This window comes from Anabrus simplex, chromosome 4 (genome assembly GCF_040414725.1).
Source record: "Anabrus simplex isolate iqAnaSimp1 chromosome 4, ASM4041472v1, whole genome shotgun sequence".
NCBI lineage: Eukaryota > Metazoa > Arthropoda > Insecta > Orthoptera > Tettigoniidae > Anabrus > Anabrus simplex.
Window position 1 is genome coordinate 204390849 of NC_090268.1, and position 10910 is coordinate 204401758.

At 37.8% G+C, this 10910-nt stretch overlaps 1 protein-coding gene across 8 annotated transcripts in view; it reads left to right on the forward strand.

Annotated features, from left to right (window-relative positions):
- Positions 1-10014, forward strand: part of Axud1 (AXIN1 up-regulated 1) — a 371647-nt gene extending 361633 nt beyond the window's left edge. For 7 of the 8 annotated variants that reach the window (XM_067145319.2, XM_067145318.2, XM_067145326.2 and 4 more), the window contains one exon: positions 8349-10014. In XM_067145319.2, the coding sequence (XP_067001420.2) occupies positions 8349-9911 (1563 nt within the window). In that variant the 3' untranslated portion in view covers positions 9912-10014. The remainder of the gene's footprint in view (positions 1-8348) is intronic. The other variant, XM_067145322.2, reaches the window with a different exon arrangement.
- Positions 10015-10910: the final 896 nt, after the last annotated feature.

A 10910-nucleotide genomic window follows, 5' to 3' on the forward strand; every position in this document is an offset into this window, starting at 1 on the left:
TTCCCATAAGGAACCTGAAATATTTGTCCCGAATGAGTAAATTTATAATACCAATATAAATGGTCCATTATTGGACATTGTATATTTTCCAGCTAACTCATTCCTTCTTGCCCGTGTGCTAAGTTGGGCTCATTAGTTGGTACCTAGCACACCCACCAAGATACAGTGCCAAGTAGCCTATGCAATGGCCTCCACCAAGTAGTCTACGCAGTGGCCTCCACGGTATGCACTAGCCATGCATCTTAGTGGATGTGCTAGGTACCAACTGATAAGCCCAACTTAACACATGGGGACGAAACGCTGGCAACCAGGAATGAGTTTACTGGAAAATTTATAATGTCCAATAACGGACCATTTATGTTGATATTACCTCCTGGTCTTCGGTTTCGCTCGGAGATAAGGCGACAGATCTCCAAGATCTCAAAAGAAAATAATATTGATTCTCTAGCTCTGCAGGATTAAATATCGTGGTTTCAGACGAGTCGGCTTTCTTGAAATGAACTGAATTTGATTTCATATCAATCTTGGCCTGGTATGTCATTAAGAAGTCAGCCCCTAAGATAATATTAAATTTACTATTTGTCATAGCCAAAAATGTATGGAAAAAAACCTTTTATTTTCGATCTTAATATCTACTATTGTTTGCTGTTTACACTAAACCGACTTGTCGGGGATAATACCCTTAATTTTTACTTGAGATATCGGAATGATTGGTATGTTTATATACTGTATATAAAATAAGAGTTTTGTCTGTACATTGCTCAGAATTTAAAAAGGATGGTATTTTTGTATCAGTCGTGTCCATAGTAGCAAGGAAATGCAATTTTTAATTTTCCGTAATTTATGTATATATGTACATGCATCACGAGAAAATGGCTGAAGAGAATTTAATGAAAATCGGTATGTAAAGTTGGGAAATAAGACTCTACAATCTAGGCCATAAATAATTGTATTCACGCTGAGAGAAATGTTAGTTTAGGGGAAGGACTAAAATTTAATTCTCAAATATTTGTCCTATTGACAAATACATTACTAAAGTTATATAGTATTAAATTTCTGATCATTTATGTCTCCTACATTTTTACATTTCTTTCACGTGAATCAATTTTATAGATTTTGTTTCATGTTGATTTCCTTCAAGTCCCTTGTAAAAGTAGTCAAACCGTTCTGAGTTACGGGTTTGCGCAGTTTTATATTCCTTGAGAATACCTTGCTTGACTTGTTTCAAATTCTCGTCAAGGCTGATGAACTTTTTCGCCCAAACCAACTTTGTGGCTGCTAAGTCCGAAATGTTATCATCAGTCTTGTCTTCGACATTCTGGAAGGATCGTTCGACCTCGTTGTTGTATTTATCTATTCCCATTAGAATGTCTTGCTGAACGTGTGCTAACCGTTCAACAAATTCGTTTGATATGCCCGTCAGCATTGTTGTAATGTTCTGCTGTACTTCTCCTTTCATGCTTGCAAAATCACGTTTGATTATCACCAAATCACTTTGTACTGATGCTAATTTGCCACTGAACAGTTGCACATCATGGTGAAGCTGCTGAATGTCATTTAACTTTACATTGAGAGTTTCACTATAGGCCGGGCTCCACTGATGTTAAATGTTAAAAATGTAAATGTTAACTGGTGACACCATCAACATGTTAAATGTTAGATTTTGAATACTGTTTCATTTACCATTGTGTCTACACGTAATAAACATGTTAAACTTGACTTCCTTTGTCTATATACAGGTAGTTCATTATATCAATTTGTGGTAATACATTTAGGTGATCTCTAGTATTTTCAAACAAAGTCAATGGATGAAGAGGACTACTGGGCAAGTTGGCCATGCAGTTAGGGGCACGCGCCTGTGAGATTGCATCTGGTAGATAGTGGATTCGAATCCCACTGTCGGCAGCCCTGAAGATGGTTTTCCATGATTTCCCATTTTCGTACCAGGCAAATGCTGGGGCTGTACCTTAATTAAGGCCACGGTCGCTTCCTTCCAAATCCTAAGCCTTTCCTATCGCATCGTCACCATAAGACCTATCTGTGTCGGTGCGACGTAAAGCCACTAGCAAAAAGAAAGAAGATGAAGAGGATTTGACTTTTGTTATTGCCACTGTTGCTTCTTGTTATGATTTAGAAATGCAGTTTTATTAGGCACATTTCCTCCCCTCATCCTGCTCATTGCTTCAAATGCAAACCACTTTGAAGTATAAACTTTGTCCGCTCCCGCCTCCGACTTCAGACTTTTCTGAACTTTTTACAATTCTCGACTATACTGGGAGCGGAGGGACGCTAGTTTTTCTGGTGCACTCGTGGGAACAATTATAGATAATTTTGAGTTCTTGGAAACTGTCGCCTTTCTTCGCTTTATCTCTGTATTCCTTTGATGAGACATCCCACAAACAAGGCCTTTCTATTATATCATTAATCAACTCCAGAATAATCTCCTTGCTCCACCGGTATAGTGCAGAGAATATGACATACTTGCTTATACTGTATTTGTAGCTTATAACAAAGAGAATGAGTGTTGCGAAGTGTTATAACTATAATCCTATTTCATGAGAAGCATGTCGTTTAGTCTATCTGTTGGCAGGGAAACAGCACGGAAGTTGCCGAAGCTGTGCCGACATCTCACGAACAATGAATTGACTTGACATGTTTTCCATTTGGAGTGGAAAATATGGCAACGTGTTAAAAGTGTTAATCTCAACATTCTGAGTTAACATGCAAACTCAATTGGAAAACACAATCACAGTATGCATGTCAATTGTAACATGTTAAATTTAACATGTGGTGTTGAATGTTAATCAGTGGAGACCGGCCTTAAACTTCTCACTAAGCGTTTGTTCGAGGTTTTTTATTTTTTATTATTATTTGCTTTACGTCGCACCGACACAGATAGGTCTTATGGCAACGATGAGGCAGGAAGGGGCTAGGAGTGAGAAGGAAGTGGCCGTGGCCTTAATTAAGGTACAGCCTGGTGTGAAAATGGGAAACCATGGAAAACCATCTTCAGGGCTGCCGACAGTGGGATTCGAATCCACTATGTAGCGGATGCAAGATCACAGCCGCGTACCCCTAACCGCATGGCCAACTCGCCCGGTAATCCTCTTCATCCATTGTCTTTGTTTGAAAATACTAGAGATCATTGAACTTTGCACTAAGTGTTGTTTCGAGGTTGACCTGTCTCTCATTGAAATTTTTACTAAGTGTTTCACTAAACTTCCCACTAAGTGTTTTTTCGAGATTAGCCTGTGTCTCATTGAAACTTTCACTGAGTGTTATTTCAAGATTGGCCTGATTAGTGCTGAAAGTGTCGCTAAGTATTTTTTCGAGATTTTCACCAAGGGTTTTTAAAGATTCTCTTGCCTAGCCATAAGATTGTCACTAAGGTTAGCTATTGCCTACTGTTTTCTCCTTTCCATTCCCACCAATAATTGTTTGAGACCTTCCATGTTTAACAAAATTTAATTGACTAAATGGTGTTTTTAACCTGAGAAAATATTGGATCAGGACAAGGAAGTATCGAGAATCGAGCCCATCTAGTAATAAAAGCAATTATTTGTTATCTTCGTGAAAATTTTTTCAGAACAAATCTTATGCATTCCAAAAGGGAGAAAAAAACCATCCTAACCGTCAGCAAGAATTTATATTCAACAAAACTAACAAATACTAACAAAGAAAACTTGCTTATGTCACCACAAAAATTTGGGCAATAAATGTCTCTAAATTAACCTGGAATTTAATTGGTCGTCTGATCTTGTCAATGTCATAACACTGGACAGCACAAGGTCAAACCTAGATTTGGAAAGCCATTTTAAAACCTGGAAGAGTTTTAAAATCGAGGCCCACGCTTGGAAAAGCCATTTTTAAATGCTCCCTTTTTCCCAGTCCAGCTCAGCCTGTACACAAGGAATCCAAAGGTTGACCGTTCGTTCATGGGCTGTCCTTCTTTAGAGGCATTTAAAAGGTGTAGGATTGACAACGAAGAAAAATAACAAATAAAAACTACAGGTTTACATTCATTACTTAAGCAATCTTAAATTATAATTACCAAATATTCGTGCTGACTCCAAACTTTAATATTTCACGTGGATAACATTGGATCTGACTGTACAATTGATCTGGAATTGTTCTTCATTTCCGTAGGCAAAAGATTATCTGCTGGAAAATAACCAAAGATCAAAATTAGGCCTCTACTTGCTTCAAAGAAAAATAATTGAGGAGACGTCTTGACATAGTCATTGCTAACAAAAAAAAATTCATTCTAGCTATTTCCTCATTTGTACATATTAACTCGGACTCTGTTAACCATGTGGTGAATAACTTGTTTAATTCTAAGTTAATAATTATTCAATAATATTTCATTACTGCTCAAGTCTAGGTAATTATTAGCCTCGTTAATTAATTAAATAATTAACACTGGTAATTAGCCAATTGCCTAGTTGAAAATATTTATGCCATGATTTGGCTTTAAGATCACGGATAAATCTTTGGATGAATTCCTATTTGCAGATTAGTCACTTTACAATATAAAACCTGATCTTTGACTGCACACTTTTAGTCTAACAATCTTATGTTGACTTGAGATGCCTTACTTGAAATTAACCCTTAGCACTCACGCAACGGGCCATTCCCGACAACGAGAATATCCTTCATAGATCCTATGTCGGGCAATCATGATTTTCTTCCCTATATAATTCCCTTGTCGGGTCACGCGTGCATGAATTACAGGTACAGTAAGCTACTGCCATCCTTTGACGACAATATGAAGCCATATATAGCTATAATCTCTTTGAAATCAGGCTTTGTGCACATTCTTTGAAGACCATGTGAGTTTGTAATCAGAGGTTGCTTAGCAACATGGCATTGTTCGAGCAACATGAGCAAGAAATAGTCAGACTTTTAGGTGAAAGCGACGTTGATTTCAGTAATAGTGAGAATGATTTTCAATTAAGTGGTGAGGAAGATATTGCTGAACGAGATTGTGTTGGTGAGTTGAGTGATGAAAATCTCGATAATGAGAAAATTATGCTAAATGACAGTGCTGGTACCTCTACTGATGGCTGTAGGAAATAGCGTGACACTGACTTGGAGTTCAAAAGCCCATTCACAGGTACGTAGGTTTACAAACCACCGTAAGGTTGGCTTTTTCCAATTATTCATGACTGATAAGTTATTGTTGGAAATTGTGCACGAGACTAACCTGTATGCTAATGTAAACGTGCAAAAGGTTACTCCCCTCACACGCGAGTTTGTTAGGAGGTCGTGGATAGATGTTACTCTTCCTGAATTCAAAGCATCTTTAGGCGTAATTCTAAATATGGCAATGAACAGTAAGCCTGAATTACGGCGTGAGACTGTTTTTCAGCAATACCGTACTTTTAGAAAAAAGCCTGGATTACATCCCGGCGAGTGTTTTGGGAAGTTCCACACAATGCACTATTACAGACAAAAGGCGACTGTCGTGAGATAATTTCAGGTTTGAAAATGGTGAACATTGCACCTGAATACTGTATTGTACTTGTATTATATTTATTTTGTGTTTTCCTTAGTTGATTTTTATAACTATGCTGTCAATATGTTTGTGCTGTCTCTCATGCCTCTGCAAGTAGATTCTTAAATGGAGCTGGAGAGGCAGGAATGTTCAGAAAAAAAGGAGGGCTAAGGGTTAAATATCTTTACTTGTTAAATTGGATAGGCCTACTCTTAATTTCCAGATTGTCAGTTTTTACATAGTTAAATCATTGCCTTTATAATTGAAACAAAATGATCTTTAGTCTTGTCTTTAAATTCATTTGCTTCAACGATGTAATAATTACTCAACTAGGATTCTCCAATGTTAGTTGTTTACTTGCAAGCACGTTAGATAATTTAAATTGAACTTTATTTTGAAATAGGTTCCATTGTGAAGTAGAAAGAAAGACTATGGCTTTAAGGTGGGCCTCATATAATTGCTGATTCAAAAAAGATTTTTTTCTATGGAGAAATTTTAATTCGTTATTTAGCCAGGTTTTGCTTTGATGCGGCACCCCTGGGTCCCTTTTTAGAACACTTTTCAAGAAATTTGGAGTCAAATCATGTGCCATACATTGTCTAATAAATTTAATATCCTTACCAAGTTTTCCCACTTTTATTCTTAAATTCATATAACGATGAGCTATAATACATGCCTGGTGGGCTTCATCATTAAATGTAAGGAACTTCATATTTCTTATCCGTATTGAACTGAGATCACAATTGAATTAAAATCTAGCAAGTTCCACCTTTTCAGTACAAAATACATTGTTGTTGAATGGTATTTACAACATTATTTTATTACAGAACATGTTTCGGTGTTTCATTTTGACACCATCATCAGCTGTGTAGTAAGTGAAAAAAACTTGGCGATATAAACAATGAAAAACAACATATTGCTAAACTTAACTCCTTAAAATCTAAATTATCCTGGTTTGAAAAACTCTAATTTACAACAAGAAAACTCTTGTGATGTCGTAAATATAAAATCTCATCTGGGTGATGAGTAGTCTTAAAATTCCGTAATAGCTATAATTCTGTACACTCGTAATGTCGGATTCAAATAGATCTTAAAATTGAGGAGTTAAAGTTGAATACAGTCCTTTAATGTTAAAATGTTAATTTCCTATATACATTGTTAGCCATTTGTAGATAAAAACTCGTTGTGTACAATAAAATTGTTACACTGCGCCGTCTTCTAAGTTGTAAATACCATTCAACAACATTGTATTTTGTATTGAAAAGATGGAACTTGCTAGATTTTAATTCAATTGTACACTAATTGAGTGTCAAAGCTCAATCACACATGTAACTAGTCTACCATTACCTCAAGGAAAGAAAGTGAAATATCATTAAATATGACCAAATTTAACAAAAATACTGCTAAAAGAAGAGAGAGATCATCTAGTTTCTACATAGATGGAACCAAAACAAATTCAAAATGGTACTTAAATTTTATGATGGGGTTCAATTCTCGATCAGCTCCTCCATTATATCAGCATGACCTTCACGTCCATACCCTCAGTGTTAGAGGTGCCTCACACGTTTAGTACATCATGCTGGCAGGAAGGTTGATGTCCCGCGATGATCTTGACAATCCTCTTGATGTGGTGAAATGCATATTGTAGAGGCGACAATTCCCGTTGTATTCCTGTCTCCTTCACGTAGGTTACTTAGTTGAAGAGTAGTTGTAACTGACACAGTAGAAGTTTAGTGTACGTGTGAGCCAGGTAACATTTCACTGAATTTTGGAACACTACACTTACTGCAGGCTCGACGATCATACAAAATGTGATTAAATTAGATTTAGAAGATTAATAGATGTGGTAGAATAAGTTAATGCTCACATTTGAAAATTTGACTAAGTCCATGCAAAATTTCACAAGATTCAGTCCAGCAGGCAATAGTACTGCTCTGTATTCTGGTCCAAGTTTGTAGAACTATGATAGCTGAAACCTCGGAGCATAAGCGTACCAGAACGCAAAGTATAGGAAGAAGTGAAAGTATAAGAGTGATTTAATAACTGGAAATTATTTTATAGCCTCTGGTTCGGAGGTGAGTCTGTAGCTTGACAAGTTATTGGCTCATTGGCCATTTTTATTGGCTCATATTATTCTAGACGTGTGGCCCGCTCTCAGCTGTGCACACGCGCACTTCCTCGCTATGAGAACCCAGTTTGTCACGTGACAGAGAGGTGGTTTCAATCGAATTCAGCGCCAATCAATACTTAGCTCCCCAGAACTTGTTAGACGACTTGACACGCTGGAAAGACTTGATGTTAATAAAATCTAACCCTTTACAATAAACCAAATGATTCTTGCTGGCTCATAAGTAAATGTTAATCTATCACCAAATTTGTCAGAAACAGTGCTATTGCCTCCTCCATTTTCATTGTACTGTAATACTTTTCCTCTACTCTCATTTTGTTTTGCTTCTATTTAAGTTTCCACTTTATCTGCCTTTTCTCCCACAGATTTTGTTTGCGAGCTTTATGGAGTCGTTCATTTTGTTCTCCTTGGTGACATGATAGTCCTCTAAAGAATTCTCGACTACCTGCATCATTGGGTCAAACTTGCCTCCTCTCACTGTCGGCAATGCTGCTTGCCTGCAACTTGTAGAGTATGTCTGATTTAGTCCTCCCCTTCTTCAGCCCTGTGAATTGTAAGTTAACAGTTAGAGCAAGAGCGACAGTTTCTGTCCTAAGGGTCTTGTTACAGAAGTAATTGAACTGTATGATAGCTTGCCATTGAGCAACTTCTAGATGACAAGAACTTAGTGAATGAACGTATGTTGTGCTATTTTTCTAGTATCTCACTTTGATGTTCTTTTTGCAGGTGGACCGTTTAAACTTTCCCTGTGGGTGCTCACGCGATGGTTGTGCAAATTCCAGTGGACGCATAGAGTTTAATCCAGTACGTGTTCGAACACATTTCATTCATACTTTAATGCGCCTGGAGTTAGAGAAGAAACAGAAACTGGAAGAAGAGGAAGAAACTTCAAATGCTGCCAAACTTGAGCAGCAATCCCTTAGTGTTAGATGGAGGAATGAAGATCGGTTGATGAATCCTTCTAGTTCTTACCAAGAGTCTGCCAAATCATCTGCCAGTTCAGCTGGAGGAGATGTTTTAAGTGCTCCTAAGTTCAATGGAAGTCTTCTGAGGGACATAAATCTTGGGTCAGGCATTGAGGTGGAATCCTGTGTGCATGCAGGAAGTTTTACTAATCTTCATTATGGTCCTCCAGGTGAAGGGCCAGGTATTTCAGGTGGTGGTGACATGGGTTCTACATCAGCGTTCTCAGGATTAGTTGGCGAGTTACCTGCTAGGGAAGATTCATTGGACCTGTATGCTTTTCGAGACGAGTGCTATTCTGAAGAGAACAGCAATGAACTGTCTGCAGAACATTTAGATAATAATAATGGTAATAGCGTTAACCTCGATCACAGCCGATTTGCTCTGCATGCAAATTCTTCTCTACATCACCAAAGAAAACTTCACAATGCTTTACACCAGGAATTTTCTGGTACTAATTTCCATTTTAATCAGCCCTCAACTGTTGCTGGACGACCATTCAATGGACCAACAGGAATTTTACCAGGTACAGTTTTTCATTATACCACTTCTAACTACTCTCAGCATTCAACTGCAGCACCAACAGCCACCACCAATGCCCTAGATGTGGTACACTATGAGGAACCTAACTCCAAATACAATTATTCCACAGGATTCTCAACTTTTCCTGCTCATCATTCAGCATCAGGCACATTTGGTCATTATAGTTCCATTTACAGTCGTGAGAAAGCCACTGTAGAGAATAACTATAAAGAGGCAGCTCTGGCTGCTGGTGCTTCAGGTTCACAATTTCATCAGCATCACTCTCCACATGTTTCTGCTAATAATTCTTATCAAGGCTTTCAATCGATTGCAGATATCCGAGGAAATTACACTCAACAAGAGCGGCCCATTCCGGCACCTTCTTCGGGTGGTAATAATAAAGATCAATCTGCCAGTATGACACACAGCCATTATACAAACCTACATACAGTGTGTCCCTTGAGTAACAAACTAGAGCCATTTTCAGAACTCTTGCAAGGAAGGTATGCGTACATGACTGCTGGCCGGACAAACAACAGTACAACTACCTTCGAGGATTCAACATCTGCTTTGCCTGGGCCTTCTGCCACTTTCAGTAGCAGTGGTACATCAGCGGATCATTTGACTTCAGAACCTACCCCTGTAAGACAAGAGAGTAGGTTAGGAAGTGTTGAGACTGATAAAATACCATCTGTTGCAATTACTACCTCTACCAGTGTGTCAGGATCAGGTGGAGCAGATGATTGTGATGAGAACTTTGGAGAGATTATTAAAAAGACAATGGTTGAAACTGTGTCTGCATAATATATTTTTATGTTTCATAAAAGTACCATTTGTATATTACAGATTATGTAAAGTATTGTAGTTGCTATATAGGTTTTGTTTTAATAAATGTTGTGAAATATTAGTTCTAAAAGTTTTATACATATATATATCTAGAAAATATTGTTTTGTAATTTGGTAACCCTAATTCTGTTCATCAAATAAAAACAGCAATTGAGCATTATTGTCAAGCGGGAAAAGAATAAAAGAAAGGAAAGAAAACTTAGATAAAACATTATACACACATTATATACACATTATAAGAATAAAATATTGTAAGTTTCTTCTTGTTTTTTGTGAGGAGAAGTGACCTGCAGGTAGTGGAATAGTGGAGTGATTCTAGCGGTATGTTATCTTCTCATACCGATGATTCAAGTGACTGATCCCTCTATTTTTACTAACTGCTCTGTAATTTGTGGATCAGGTCCACCTTCATTTCAGCAAGTCATTCTGTCTCCCTATTTTCTTTTGCAGTTTATAGAACAATCAAATTAAGAACTTATGAAGAATACTTCAGAATCATTTGCATAATCTACGAATACTATTTTCCAACACCTGTTCAGTCTTACTAATCCTCAGTCCTGTCATATTTGAAGCTGCTCAAATACGTCAGCCTTGTGTTGGTAGATTTTTTGGCACGTAAAAGATCTGCGGGACTAAATTACATCACCTCAGCATCCCCAAAAAGTATTTAGTGAGACGTAAAGCAAAAAACGTTATTCTTACTAATCCTTTTTTTGTCCGGCCCCGCGGCGTAGGGGGTAATGCGTCCGCCTGTCATGTGGTGGGCCCGGGTTCGATTCCCGGACGGGTCAGGGGTTTTCAATTGTAATGATTAATATTCCTGGCCTGGGGACTGGGTGTTTGTTACGTCCTCAATCTTCCTTTCCTCACACACAACATTCCACATCGCCATTCCAATTATGCGCAGGTTCATACAATATGGTGCCAGTAGGGGCAAAAGATCCACATGGCTCGACG